At 40.4% G+C, this 16,214-nt stretch overlaps 1 protein-coding gene and 1 pseudogene across 2 annotated transcripts in view; one reads left to right on the top strand and one right to left on the bottom strand.

Moving 5' to 3' along the window:
• The window catches only part of LOC148364830 (acid-sensing ion channel 1), a 425,191-nt gene extending 409,559 nt beyond the window's left edge, over window positions 1-15,632 (top strand). For both annotated transcript variants that reach the window (XM_088339028.1, XM_088339027.1), the window contains 2 exons: window positions 5,271-5,372; window positions 13,506-15,632. In XM_088339028.1, coding sequence (XP_088195154.1) covers window positions 5,271-5,372; window positions 13,506-13,601 — 198 coding nt within the window. In that variant the 3' untranslated portion in view covers window positions 13,602-15,632. The remainder of the gene's footprint in view (window positions 1-5,270; window positions 5,373-13,505) is intronic.
• LOC148364831 (U2 spliceosomal RNA) lies at window positions 1,740-1,867 on the bottom strand (annotated as a pseudogene).
• Window positions 15,633-16,214: the final 582 nt, after the last annotated feature.

Here is a 16,214-nt window from a genome sequence, read left to right as displayed (position 1 = left end):
CTACGCTTTATTAATGAAATGAAATGAAATGAAATGATCTGCATTTCTATAGCGCTTTTCAAGTCAATGACTTCCCAAAGCGCTTTACAATGTGCTCCACATTTCCCAATAGCGGCCTTGCAGCCATGTAAGGCGCTAACCTGCTTATTGGGGGTATTAGGGGTTCAGTGTCTTACCCAAGGACACTTCGACATGTAACACGGACGAGCCGGGATTCGGACTGGGATCCCTTGATCCCAAGACGAGCGCTCTACCTTCTGAGCTACTGCCGCCCCTAAAATTAATCACCACAGAAATTTAAAAGATATATGAAACCATTAATTTTGCAATAGCAACTATATATTGTGTTATGTATAAATGCATATTGGAAAGAACATTGGGGTTCTGCTTGGGATTTTAAAAATCTCGTCTCTTAAAATGTTTCATAATATATATCCATCCATTCATTTTCTGCACCACTGATCCTCACCAGCGTCAGGGGGGCAGTTGGAGCCTTCCCCAGCTGTCTTCCGCTAGTAGGAAGGGGACAATCTGAACTGGTTGCCAGCCAATCGCAGGGCACGCAGACACAGACAACCAATCACACGGTCACTCATACCTAAGGACAAATTGGACCACCTAATCAACCTGCAATTTATGTTTCTGAAATGTGCAGACACGGGGAGAACAAGCAAACTCCGCACAGGAGGTTTGTTTGCTGAAATTGAGCCCAGGACCTCTAAACTGTGTGGCAGATGTGCTAACCACTCATCCACTTCGCCACCTAATAAATAATATAATGCAAAACAAAAATATCTCATCTCATCTCATCTCATTAGCTGCACCGCTTATCCTCAGTAGGGTCGCGGGGGTGCTGGAGCCCGTCCCAGCAATCATCGGGCATTGGGCAGGGGACACCCTGAACTGGTTGCCAGCCAATCGCAGGGCACACGGGGACAGACAACTCACTCGCCCATTCACACCTAGGGACAATTTGGACCGGCCAATTCACCTGAAATGCATGTTTTTGGAATGTGGGAGGAAACCGGAGTGCCCGGAGGAAACCCACGCAAGCACGGGGAGAACATACAAACTCCGCACAGGAAGTCTGGAGCTGGATTTGTATCCACGCAGGAGGTTCCCATGACATGAACTGTGCTGCACATGCGCTAACCACTGCGCCGCCGTGCTGCCCCAAAACAAAAATATACGCTGATAAAATCAAACCTTACCTTTATTCCATTTTCTTGAATAAAAAATCATACCAAATATATGCTTTAAAATAATATATTCTATGCCTGCTATTTCAATTTCTAACTATGTAATATGCATGGCTGGACACAGAGAAACCATGTAAGAAAAAGTAGCTATACTGACGTCTAACAGCGACCAGCAAATACCCCTAGCTCAGGATGACCATAATACCGTAAATTCCGGACTATAGAGCGCACCTGATTATAAGCCGCACCCACCACATTTTAAGAGGAAAACCGATTTTGTACATACACAAGCCACACCTGTATATAAGCCGCATGCGCCCACATGTAACACAAACACAAAATTAACCCAAACCCGACTTCAAGTCCCGTGATTGAAACTAAATGGGGTTTTTAAGGGTTATTGTTCTATCTTCATTATTCATTATCCATTATCCGTTATCGGTCAGTTCATAATACGCTACAAAGCCTAGGAGCCGGGACACTTACTCTCAGCCAAAAGGCCAAGCTAAGGTCCTAGCCCTAAAGCCTTGCTGCGATCATTGCGAATGCACCGTTCCCGGAGGTACTGCAATACCGGGCCGATGCGTGGAGTGGACAGAGCAAGCTCTTATTCCATCTCCGGATTGCAAAAATCAAAGATCATGGCAAAGGCCAAAAGGCCAAGTTAAGGTCCTGACCTGACCTTCACATGCTGACATATCTGGATTCTAATGTCCTTGATTAAAGTCCACAGTCCAAAAATCACAGCCGGCAAAATGAACGGAAAATGATACCGGTACTTAAGGTTTGATGCAGACCTGCAGAGTCCGGGTCCCGTTGAAAGTAATCCAAGGAAAAAAGTGTATATTTCCAAAGGTAAGGGTGGGAAAAATATATCAGATGAACACATTTACTCACGCAACTCCTTTTTCTTTAACCAACTTTTTACCCCCTCTTCTTTCCTTGTCTGTCCCTCACCTTTAGCGGTCCCCACTTAAACTCGGCACCCCGCGTTTGTTCCGCCCCTCATTTTTCGTTCACCCGTGCAAAACATGTCAGAATAAGTGTCTAAAATAAATACAAATAAATACATTACAAAAATATACAGTTGCAAATACATATTATACATGGGTTAGACATATTTACAAAGAAAGACGGTACACCGAGAGTTTTCAAAGCTTTAATAATAATAATATAGCTTTGACAGGGCAGTTAATTGTAGCAACACTCGAGCGCCGCTAGCGGCCGTTAGAAAAATTACATAAATTGGCCGCTGTCACGAGGCGTGGTGGAGTGGAAGGGGTGACCGGACCAGAACGGAGGCAGGAGGCAGGAAGGGAGAACTCAATTGCGTGACGATCCATAAGTTTTATTTAACAAAATAAAAGTCGCCCAATACTCCGGGACAAAACAGAACAGTACAGAGTTCCTCCGGCACGAACTCAACAGGACAGGGCATAACAGACGGAAAATGTTTAAAACTAAAACAGGACAAGGCATAACAGACCGGGGAATGTGTAATATAATGAGCCAGCGCCCGCCAAACCCACAACCCAGCCTTAAGTAGCAGACCAGCAATCAGCTGATCTGCTTCAGCTTGAGTTCGGGGGCGCGGCAGACTGGTCGCCATGGCGACCGTGACAGCCGCATCACTGAATAAGCCGCAGGGTTAAAAGTTGGGGGAAAAGTAGCGGCTTATAGTCCGGAATTTACGGTAGTCTGAAACAATATTAAGTGTACACTCAGTCCTCAGGTCTAAGGAGCCTCCAGTACAACCCTCGGCTGTATTCCATTAGGAAGGTTGACCACCCCTCCATAATGAATATTAAGTACATACAGTGGTACCTCTCCTCATGAATTTTATTTGTCCTGCAAGTAGCTTTTTTCATTGTAAATACATTAAACTTTTCCAAGCCCTGCAAAAGCATGTTTTGGTTTTTTTAATAAATCATCAATAGCATAAAAACTTAAAATAAATACGTATCAAAATTCGGTTACAGCACACTAAACATAAACCAAGAGACACTTCATGTAAAAAATTAAAGTATAAAGGAAATAACAAAAATATTAATTTACCTTTCAACTGTCTTCTTTGCTTTTTTAAATTGAGTTTCTCGAAAAAGGGATCCAATGACGTCTGCTTTTGCCATCTTTTGACTATCCATCGGAAACACGCGAGGCAGACGTCATTATAATAAGCGATAGCCCGACCTGTCAACACTTGACGATAAAAAAGGTGATTCCTTTCCAAAAATTCTGAAAATTCATTGAATTTTGCCAAAATGTCTTTAATTTGGACTGATGGAATGATGGCTGCATCCTCCTCCTTGTCGTCTCTAAACGCCTTCGACATAGTGATGTGTGTTTTCATACCCTTCTATTCTCGCAAACTGTTCTGTATTTTTTTACTTTGGATCCTGAAACGCCTTTGTAACTAGAGGCAATATTTTTTGTAAACTGAAACATTTGTATATAGAGACATTTGTAAGTAGAGGTACCCCTGTATTAGGAAAAATTGAGAAAAGCTCTACTTATGATTATAAAATAAAGATCTCTTATTGATTTAATACTTCACTGCAAAAATAAATCATGACATATTAGCAGAATGCATTGCACAGTTGTTTCTTACAAATACTCCTTTCCTCTTGTGTCTAATATAACAAAATCTCATGGATATACTTATTACACAGGTCAGATATCAATAATTATAATCATTGCAATAATCACATATTTTATACAATAATCTCCGTAATACCCATCCCTCAACATCATACCAAATGTCACTGCGGCACCAATGATAATAACAACAATAAAAATAAACATAATATTTATAATAACACTTCTGATATAATAATAGCAACAATAACAACAAGTTAACCCTAGTTTCAAACGCAGTATTTCCAATCTCCCTCATATCCCATTTTCTTCATCCCTGTATTCTGCCAGTAATGTTTTTTTTTTTATTTAAATTTGAACACATGGATAGTTGGACATTGTTTGATCTCATCTCATCTCATCTCATTAGCTGCAACGCTTATCCTCAGTAGGGTCGCGGGGATGCTGGAGCCCATCCCAGCAATCATCGGGCAGTGGGCAGGGGACACCCTGAACTGGTCGCCAGCCAATCGCAGGGCACACGGGGACAGACAACTCACTCGCTCATTCACACCTAGGGACAATTTGGACCGGCCAATTAACCTGAAATGCATGTCTTTGGAATGTGGGAGGAAACCGGAGTGCCCGGAGGAAACCGACGCAAGCACGGGGAGAACATACAAACTCCGCACAGTAAGGCCGGTAGCTGGATTTGAACCCACGCAGGAGGTTTCCACGACCTCAGAACTGTGCCGCACACGCGCTAACCATCTTGTAAATGATTCCAAAGTTTGACTCCACACACAGACACACACATACTTTTCCTGGTGGTTCTCACCTTTGGGATTTTGAATCCACTACAGCCCCTCAAGTTAAAATTTCCCTCTTTCCGAGTGAATAATTTTTGTATGTTTTCGGGCACTATGTTTTTGTTGACCTTAAATAACAGTTGTGAGGTGAAAATTTGAATTAAATCATCCAGTTTTAATAATTTGGACTGCATTTCTACCAGCATTAGAAAGACATACTTAAAATAAGCACTATTGGTCACACAAGACAAGTTATTTTACTCGGAAACAACTTAAAAAAATCGTAAAATGAGCAAAATCTACATTTCAAGATTTTATTTTTGCAGAGTACTGTCAATTGCTGTGTAAAAAAAAAACACTGGTATGCTTTGTCACCCTTGTTTGAACTTATCCCTGCTACATGCACCCCAAACACTCACAATCACGCTCTTGAATACATTAACATTTCAGCTGTTTCATTTTTGATGCTTCAGAAAGTCCACTGTCATTAGCCTAAGAGAACAATTGCGGTGCTAAGAGCTTTTCCATTCAAATCTCCATCTATTTGTTTGGTTATTGGAAAAACATTTACAGCAGCATAAAATCTCATTTTGACCTGCCAGATGCTTTTAATACAAATAGCAAGGACTTGAATAGGTAGTGTTGTTCTCTGATAATGTGCGTGTGTTTGTGTGTCTTTGCTTCTCAGGTAATCAAGTACAAACTGTGCCGATGTGTGAAGAAGAAACACAAAGGGCGCAACAACAATGATCGGGGCACTGTGCTGAGTCTGGATGATGTGAAACACCATGTGAGTAGAGCAGACACGGCAAAAAGTACAAATCTATCTATCTATCTACCTTGGTCATATCCCTCAAGAGGGGTGACCTCAAACACATACAATAACAAAGAAAATAAAAGGGAAAAAAATAGAAAAAAACACACACAAACATTTTTGGACTATGGCCAACCCAATTGCCTAAACACCCAAACAAGTTAGGCACCTCGGCACCTAAGTTGGTCATGCTTTCGTCCCTCCAGATGAAACGGGACACCAGAAAGCAGCCATGTCACTAAGGTCCGGGTGACACAACACACTCTTTTGTTCAACAGCAGGGCCCGACAGCTTTCACTGGTTTACCCCTGCCGCATCATACGGGTGCCCAGCCCATCCTTAAGAACGCGTCCACAATCCCACTATCCTTTCACAACACCCCTCCACTCCTTTCTATCAGCAACAAGAGCTCTAGCTTCCATTATATTTAGACCTCTGTCCTGCAGTGCACTCATAACACCATCTATCCACATGAATCGCGGCCTTCCTCTTGGTCTCCTTCCATTGTCTTCTGCTCTGTAGATCCTCTTCAACATTCGCTCCTCATCCATCCTCTCCATGTGTCCAAACCAACCGAGTACTCTCTTATCAACACGCTTGCTCAGTTCCACGACTACTCCAGTTCTGTCTCTCACAATTTCCTTTCTCAGTCCATTCAATCTTGTCACTCCTAACGTAGTCCTCAAACACGTCATCTCAAAAACATTCAACTTCCTTCTTAAATCTGCGTTCAGGCTCCAAGTCTCTGCACCATACAACACAGTCAGCACAATCAGACTCTCATACAGTCCCCTCTTAACATCCATACTGATACACTTGTTGTTCATCACTCTCCTTAGAGCACCCAAAACCTTGCTTCCTTGATTCACTCTGTGCAATACCTCGCACTCCATTCCACCAACTGCAGCCACATCACAACCCAAGTACCTAAAGCTTTCAACTTCTTCCAGCACCTGTCCATGCAACCTGATTTCTAACGTCATCACCTTACTCTTCCCAACATTGACACATAACTTACGCCTATCACATACTCTATCAAACTCCATTACCAACCTTCTCAATGTTTCCTTAGAATCAGCCACAAGCGCTGTGTCATCTGCAAACAACAACTGACTTACCTGCCACACTGTTCCACTGTTGTCCATCATCTCTACACCTCTGCCAAATACTCTTGCAAAAGTACAAATGCTTGTGTAAAATTGATGGTCGTGGCAATGGTCTGTCTTTAAAGTCAACGGCTAAAGATATACTTAAAGGTTATCTCCGGAGCAACATTTTGAGCTATTAATAGGAAAATAGCGCACAAATTGTAAGTCTTATCGCACAATCTATTTTTACAAGCAAAACACAAACCGTCCCCGGAATATTTTTTTATGAAGTGCTTTTTAAAACTGTAAGTGGAAAACTTTTATCAAAACAGAAATCTAATGCGATCGTTGGAATGGTTTATTCTTTCATAAAGATTTAGTCTCGTTCAAAAAAAAAGCAGCTGTATACTAAAATACTTGTCGAGTGAAGATTTGTTTTGTTTAAAATTTGAAAAAGCAGATTTTAAAGTCGTAGTGTTGGACCGTGTGTTAATGGCAGGGTTGGGTAGGGTTACTTTAACTGGATTACTTTCAATTACTTTTGGATTACTCCAATACCAAATATGCTAATAAAAGACAAAAGAAACTAAATAGGAATAAAATGATGACTCACAACACGTGGTAAGCTTTCTCTCCTGGCTTCGATCTCCGGCAAAACTAACATAAAATGCTGAGGCTGTTTCTGATTATTCCCCGGTTTGCCTACTAGCAAGCTGGGTGGTTTTTATGCGGCTTGTTTACTGCTACCTTTGGGTACACGGCCTTCATTCCCGACCGGCCCGCGTTGTCGCAGTGGTCGATTGCGGGCACTGTTTCCAATTATTTCCTGGTTTGTCTGTTTGCAGGCCGTGTGTATTTTGCCCAGCTAGCTTTGCGTTAGCATTAAAGCTACCATGCATAATCCCGGCCGGCAATTCGTTGTCATTAGAGGCGATGCTGGGGCTGTTTCCAACTATTCCCCGGTTTGCCTGCTTGCAGGCTGTTTTTTTTTTTTTTGTTCAGCTTGCTTCTCGTTATCTTCGGGGCTATCGTGTCTAATTCCGCTGGTCTCGCCGTTGTTGCTTTGTGTGATGCCGATGATGATTAAAACTATTTTCTGGTTTGCCTGCATAAACCTGGTGTTTTTTTGTTACAGCTACCTCCCGGTTGGCTTTGGGCTGCCGTGTCAGTGTTTGATTGTTGCTGTGGCCGCAGCCGATGCGGTTTTGTTTACTTTCGGCCGGCCTTGCATTTTCCTGCTGTGGCCCTTGCCCAGTTTAGTATTTCCCGATAGGTTTGATAGCTTGCCGTGTGTAATTTTTGGCCGGATAGCCACTGTCAACTTTGAGGGTGACGTGTACATGTGTTTATTCCCGGCAGGTCTCGCGTTGTCACTTATGCCGTCGTTTTTTTGTATTTGTTGCGCGTTTGCCGTGCATGTGGTGTTGGCACCCCCTTCTTTCGGCGCACTGTGTCGTCGTCAGGGTTGGGTAGGGTTACTTTAACTTGATTACTTTCAATGACTTTTGGATTACTCCAATACCAAATATGGTAATAAAAGACAAAATAAACTAAATATGAATAAAATGAGTACATTTTGTGCAGGCTTTGGGAGTAACGGAACACATGGAACGGCAAAAATCATGTTGGCAAGCTATTTGGATTTATTTTCATTTTGTTTCTGTGGCATTTGATGTTCGTTTTGCCGGAGATCAAAGAGATCAAAGCCAGGAGAGAAAGCTTACCACGTGGTGTGAGTCATCATTTGATTCATATTTAGTTTCTTTTATTAGCATATTTGGTATTGGAGTAATCCAAAAGTCATTGAAAGTAATCCAGTTAAAGTTACCCTACCCAACCCTGGTTAACACACACTTAATAGAGAAAACATTTGACTTTTTTAAGGACACGACAAACGAATCACCCGACTTTAAGACGGATGAATATTTTCAAAGGGTGTGAATCCTTTCTAATACAAAACAAATTGAAATATGGGTGGTAACAACACTTTTGTGTCTAAGTTGAACTCCTTGGGCCAATCAAGTCAAATTACGATAAAATTAAATGCGGTGCATTTCAGGCTTCGGGGCGAAAACACTATCTTATCATTTACAATTATTGTTAACTTGTCCGAACAGCAAATGAGTTGTTTTTTTAGAGATAAAAACGCAATTAGTCCCAAACTCCTGTTATCATGTCACACACACCCCAGGCTTAGCCTCTAAAATGTTCGCACATTAACTATGCTCTCATTCAATGCTAGTTTACTTCAATAGAAAGAGAGGGTTTGATACTAAATGCTTGCAAATACCGGCTTTTCGTGGTAACACTAAAATAGCATTCAGAAAGCAAATGCGTGAATACGAATACAGTGTTTATTTTAGCTGTGAAAAGTGATGGGTCCCGGGCAGTGTTCCCTCTAAGCTGCGCGCGTGCGCAATTGCGCACTGCTTGCACATTCTCAGCGCACAAAAAAATCTAGCCAGTGCACAAAAATGAGGGCTCAAAATTACTAATTAAGAATTACTAATCAAGTCAAAGTTACAGTGCATGAAGGTCAAAATACACGGGTTGCCCTGACGCTGTATCCTAAATGCGGTATTTTGAAGTCGAGTCAAAGGAGAACGAAGTTGAGTAACGTTAGTAGAGTTTGTCGGGGAACCGGCTTCTTCGGCTCGGCTCACTAAAAGGAAATGTCCTAAACGGCTCTTCGGGTTGTTTTTGCTTCTTAAATCCCAACATGACCGAATATTATGTAAAATTTTGCACAAAATGACTTAAAAGAATGGGGGGAAATACAACAAAAAAGAAAAAAATACCTAAATGAAAAAGTAGTGAAAAGCTGAGGAAAAAAAGAAACAAAAGGAAGAGAAAAAAGAAGGAAAAATTTAGAAAAAAGCCAGAAAAAAAGAAAAGAAAGGAATGTAGGAAAAAAGTAAATAGAGAACAAAAAGAAAAAAAAGGAACAGCTCGGAAAAAATAAACACAATAAGATTTTTTTTAAAGAATTTTAAAAAAGTAGAAAAAAAACACAGAAAAAAGAAGAAAAAGTTTGTGTTGCATTCAAATAATTTCCAATCATATCAAGTGAATCTTGTTGCCAACATTGTACTTCCACTAAAAAATGTGATTAAGTACAGTTCTGTATCTTACAACCGACTAAATTACCAGTTCAGTAGCCTAGATGGTAGTGTGCCCGCTTTGAGACTGGGAGGTCGCTGGTTCGCGCCTCGGCCGAATCATACCTAATTGGTAAAATGGCGGCGCCCTCTGTTGGCTGCGGCTGCATCGGCTCGCTACAACGGGTCAGGTGTATCGACATTTCGTTCTGTGTACATTGTTACAAAGAATGACAATAAAGGAAATTATTATATTATTATTATAAGTCCTCAAAAATGTTAATATTATGCGACAAAACATATCAGGAAATAAAAAGAAATGGAGATCTATGGGTCCCCAAGATTTAGTGTTATTGAGGGTGAAATTGTAAATCGGCGACAAATATTTGATATAAATCTATATATGTCTTAAGTTTTAATCATCACAGTTTATTGGTAATACAAATCAGTTATCACTTCAAGATTTTTCAGTTCACAACAATATTGTACATTATACAAAATAATATTGCTGAAATATTTGTCTATATATTCATGCACTTTTAATCATCACAGTTAATTGGTAATACAAAGCAGTTATCACTTCAGATTTTTCACTTCGTATATTCTTCGTGGTTTGCTGTCCCGCCACAGTTGTAATGCCATCTCAAGGTCCAATCCATTATCATCCCCGTCATAGCGTCACCAGGAATATAATTGAGTCCATTTGGGCAGAAAAGTCATTTTCTTACTAGGAGTATTCTTTTGTTTATTTTCTTTCGTCGAATAGTTTGCTTCAACACGCATGTTTTCCTTGCCTTACTGCATTATGTTTCGACTTATTACTGACACTGAAGAAATGACCAATTTTGTGTTGATTTTCACCTTCTCTTGACGACAACCACCACAAAAACGACGTAATCGAGATCGGCGTTCAGACGAAATCTCGAACTGCGAGACCAAAACGACAATGGCGTATCTACTTGACGAAAAATTTAGTGGGGTAAATCTTTGTTAAAAAAAAGTATCGGGTAGTAATGACAATTTAGTGTCAAAAAAGTTGCGTCCCGGGGACGCACGTTGATTTGAGACTATGCGTCCCCAGCAAAAATGATGCGTCTACGACGCAGGGACGCGGGCAAACCAGAACACTGCAACTATCCGTAAAATGAACATTCAGTGACATGTTTCTTTAAAGCATTACAGTACACGGGCTTTTTTCCGCGTGCGAACACACGGCTGTCAAAGCGCCTCTGCCGCTCGTTCGGCTGCAGGAAAGCGTGACGGTAGGCGGAGGAACGAGGCGGCTGGGGGATGAGTTCGGTGATGAGACATTCGAGAGCAGATTGAGCGTAATCAGAGCAGGGCGAGGGGTCAGATTAAAAAAGATTGTGGGAGGCGGGTTGCTTTAGTCGGGGTATGACACCTCCCGCTTGCTCGCCTCATTGAGGCCCATTAAATTGGAAAGCACAGTAAAGGAACCATGGTCTGCTTTTTCATCGTTTTTATTGATTGAATCTTGGATTTCCACCCCGCGGACCTTCAATTTTAACTTTAAAAGTCCACTCTTGTGCTTTATTGTCTACCTCCAGCACAAAAGCATGTTTCCACTTTAGTTTTGATTTTCCCGTTAAAGTGAATTTTTATATGCTGGACGGCTCAAAATGACATCAAATGGATTTTCTTCCAGAAGTGGTTGCAGTGGTATAATTCCCATTCTGTATTATGGCCTAAATTTTCATTGTTCCTCAGGCATCCACAGTGTTCATTTTATTTAGTCGGTTGCACGATACACAACTGTATTGAGTCGCATTTTTTTTGTGGAAGTAAAATGTTGGCAACAAGATTGACTTGGTATCATTGGAAATTATTTGAATGCAACACAAACTTTTTCTTCTTTTTCCCTGTTTTTTTCTATTTTTTTAAATACCTTTTAAAAAAAATCTCATTGTGTTGTGTTTTTTTTGCTGTTACTTTTTTCTTTTTGTTCTCTATTTACTTTTTTTTCCTTTGTTTGTTTCTTTTCTTTTTTTCTGTTTTTTTTCTGAATTTCTCCTTCTTTTTTCTCTTCCTTTTATTTTTTTTTCTCTGCTTTTCACTACTTTTTCATTTTGGTATTTTTTTTCTTTTTTTGTTCTATTTCCCCTTCCTTTAAGTCATTTTGTGCATAATTTTACATAAGATTTGGTCGTGTAGGGATGAAAGGAGCAAAAACCACCTGAAGAGCCGTTTAGGACCCGAAAGAGCCGGTTCCTTTTAGTGAGCCGAGCCGAAGAAGCCGGTTCTTGACAAACTCTACTAACTTTACTCAACTTCGTTCTACTTTGACATTGACTTCAAAATACCGCATTTAGAGCACAGTGTCAGGGGAACCCTTGTATTTTTACCTTCATGCACTGTAACTTTGACTTAATTCACTTCTTAATTAGCAATTTCGAGCCATGATTTTTGTGAGCCGGCAAGATTTTCATGTGCGCGGAAAAACTCTTGGTAGTGCGCAATTGAGCACACGCGCAGCTTAGAGGGAACATGGGCTGTGAGATAGATAGGTGGGGTCACTTGCAATCCTGGTGGCTTCTCGTGTGAGATGGGAGTTATAGAATTCCAGAAGAGACGTGAAGTGGACACCAATGACTTTTCTGCTGTTATCGCGATGCGCTGCAGAGTCTTTCAGGAGGACACAAAACTTAACCTGTTTGTCTTGTTACCAAATGCCTCACTTGATGGAGCATTGATTTGGTACAACTAAGGAACCAGATTGTTGACCTGCTGCACTAAATACCGTATTTTCCGCACTATAAGGCGCACCTAAAAGCCTTTATTCTTTTCAAAAGCTGACCATGCGCCTTATAATGCAGTGCGTCTTATTTATGGATCAATATTAAATCGCAAAGTTTTCCAACTAACTTGCAGCCGCCGACTAGATTTTCCCCCGAATGCCAAGTAGTACGCGGTGTATGCTGGGATTTATTTACCGGTGTTTCATTGGCTAACCAATGTGTCAATCATCATTTGAATCGATCACTATTGGTTTAAGTTATTCGGAGGTCAAGGGGCGGATCCTTTTTATCATTTACAGGCTGGCATTGGCTTAAACGGCAAAACAAAGCCTGCAATTGGCCGAAAAAGATGTGTCAATCATCAGTTAAATCGATCACTATTGGCTAAAGTTATTCGGAGGTCAAGGGGAGGATCCTTTTTATCATTTACAGGCTGGCATTGGCTTAAACGGCAAAACAAAGCCTGCAATTGGCCGAAAAAGATGAATGCGAATAGCACGTGGCTGACGGCATACAGAAAGCTTTTTTTTCTATTCTTTATTTGTAAATATTTTATTCTCCTGGATTTACTACCCTCACGGATATAAGAGGACATTGGCTGCACATTATTATGAACACAACGACTTCGGTGAGCTTCTCCGGGTTTTATATTGTCCCTGTATCTTGTTTCAGACTGAACTCGATTTTTCTGTGATAAGCGGTGCAGATAATGGATGGAATGGAGTGTCTATTTTTAAATTAAACTCAATTCCAAGTGTTTATTGTCATATGCACAGTAAAGTTGCGAGCGAAAAAGAAAATAGAAACTAAGGAATGGTTGGCATTTCTTGAATCCCAAGACTTTAACCTTCCGAATGATGGAACGATGCATTTGAGTGACATCGTACGGACACCGCATAATAAGTTGGACTGAACTATCTGACTGTTTTGTCGACGTTCCCATTGTAGCGCCTTATAATCCGGTGCGCCTTATGTATGGAAGATATAGGACCAAAAACTATTTTTTGGGGGTGCGCCCTATAACCCGGTGCGCCTTATAGTGCGGAAAATACGGTAAATTGATGGATGAGTGAGTGTGCTGATGGATGGATAGATGGATGAATCAACTGATCTTACACCGTCTTTATCCCACTTCTCCAACGTTTTGCGTTTTTATCTTCCCACCAGGCTCCATGCGACAACATGCGCACACCGTCCACGTACCAGGGCAACATGCTACCTCACCACCCGGCCCAGGGAAACTTTGAAGACTTCACCTGCTGAGCTTAACGTGAGCTGAGCTCCAGTTCGTCCGTGTGAGCTTTTTTGCAACCAAAGTCCAAACCACACAACGAGAGACTATGCGGGCGAGGAACTAACACCACAGCCATACAGAGGCGCTTTTCTACGCGTAATCTGGATTGAAAAATTGGAAGAAAACACAATATCAGGCTAAAAGAAGACGAGCGTGAACCCCAAAATTTCCATCAGCAGGACTCTTAAATCATGAATCCTTCTGGAGCACTGCCCAATGTTGAGACCAACTCTGTCAAACGCACCCATGAGAACAAAGGGAAAATACAGTATATACAGTGGAACTTCGGTTCTCGACCATAATCCGTTCCAGAACCCTGTTCGAAAACCGATTTGTTCGATCACCGAAATCATTTTTCCCATTAAAAATAATGTAAATCGTTTTAATCCGTTCCAACACCCTGAATGTTTACCTTGAATGTTTAATGTAAACATGAAGCTAACCCAGGCTAATTGTACGTTCGCGTTATCGTAATCTTCCGTACGAAAGATTACGCTAACGTGGACGTGTATAAATAAAAAAAATCAGGTCGTTTACAAGTCATTTAGCACCTGTGTCTCCACAACAAGTGGTGAGCGGTTCATTGGAACGGGGGCTCCGTTCCAACACCCTGAATGTTGGGCTCCGTTCCAACACCCTGAATGTTTACCTTGAATGTTTAACGTAAACATAAAGCTAACCCAGGCTAATCGTACGTTTGCGTTAACTTAATCTTCCGTACGAAAGATTACGCTAACATGAACGTGTAAAAATAAAAAATAAAACGATAAAGAAAAGAATTATGAATAGGATTTCTTACCTTTGTGGTGGTCAGCAGAAGGCGCTCGCACACCTCCTTCATATTTGGCTATCATTTATTTCTTAAATGCAATAGTTGTACGCACTACTTTTCTTTTTTCACCTGTAGCAACTTTGCTGCTTGCACTGACCTTCTTCGGAGGCATAATAAGGGGCTAAAACACCCGTATGCCGCTCAGCATCGCACTCTAGCGTACGCACTCACGCATTACCGGCGTTCGAACTCCGATTTTTTGACCAAACAGCGAAGCAAGAATTTCTCGAAATTGTTGGTCGAACTCCGATTTGTTCGAACTGAGAGGCGTTCGAAAACCGAGGTTCCACTGTAGTACCTTTCCATTCTCCCACCCCTTCCACCCCTATTCAAAAAGAGAGCCTTCACATTCATACACCAGAGTGAGACCTCCCCTTGGTTGAACACATCATATACAGGGTTGGGTAGGGTTACTTTAACTGGATTACTTTCAATTACTTTTGGATTACTCCGATACAAAATATAATTGAAAGTAATCCAGTTAAAGTAACGCTACCAATATGTGCGTTTTACAGCCAAAGGTTTGTCAGGAAGTCCAGGTTTCACTTTGTAAACGCATGTTCATTTTCCTCCATATGCATGTTTTATTTACCATTCTTTTTTCAAATACAGGCTATATATACACATATATGAATATATTATTCAAAAAGTACCAAGTTTGCCTCGTTTATCTCATGTTGTGTATGTTTGCGTGGAAGGAGATCACGCAAAAAATGCTGCCGTCGACCCCGCAAAGCGATTTCTGTTTGTATTCGGATCATCCTGAATATCTTGGGAGCCATTTCCCCCCAAATATGTTTAAAGAATTTTCACTTTCTTTAAAATCAAACAATTAATGTATGTGACTCACAGGGTTGGGTAGGGTTACTTTAACTGGATTACTTTCAATTACTTTTGGATGACTTCAATACCAAATATGCTAATAAAAGACAAAAGACACTAAATATGAATAAAATGATGACTCACAACACGTGGTAAGCTTACTCTCCCGGCTTTGATCTCTTTGATCATCTCCGGGAAAACGAACATAAAATGCGACAGAAAAAAAATGAAAATAAATCCAAACAGCTTGCCAACATCATTTTTGCCATTCCGTGTGTTCCGTTTCTCCCCAAGCCTGCTCAAAATTGAGTCATTTTATTCATATTTAGTTTCTTTTGTTTTTTATTAGCATATTTGGTATTGGATTAAACCAAAAGTAATTGAAAGTAATCAAGTTAAAGTAACCCTACCCAACCCTGTAGATAGATAGATAGATAGATAGATAGATAGATAGATAGATAGATAGATAGATAGATAGATAGATAGATAGATAGATAGATAGATAGATAGATAGATAGATAGATAGATAGATAGATAGATAGATAGATAGATAGATAGATAGATAGATAGATAGATAGATAGATAGATAGATAGATAGATAGCAGGCAATACGTTTATAGTTTTATAGATAGATAGATAGATAGATAGATAGATAGATAGATAGATAGATAGATAGATAGATAGATAGATAGATAGATAGATAGATAGATAGATAGATAGATAGATAGATAGATAGATAGATAGCAGGCAATACGTTTATAGTTTTGTAGATAGATAGATAGATAGATAGATAGATAGATAGATAGATAGATAGATAGATAGATAGATAGATAGATAGATAGATAGATAGATAGATAGCAGGCAATACGTTTATAGTTTTATAGATAGATAGATAGATAGATAGATAGATAGATAGATAGATAGATAG

The sequence above is a fragment of the Urocampus carinirostris genome, chromosome 6 (genome assembly GCF_059441175.1).
Source record: "Urocampus carinirostris isolate Australia breed hairy pipefish chromosome 6, RoL_Ucar_1.0, whole genome shotgun sequence".
Lineage (NCBI taxonomy): Eukaryota > Metazoa > Chordata > Actinopteri > Syngnathiformes > Syngnathidae > Urocampus > Urocampus carinirostris.
This window is presented reverse-complemented; position numbering and strand designations above follow the sequence as displayed.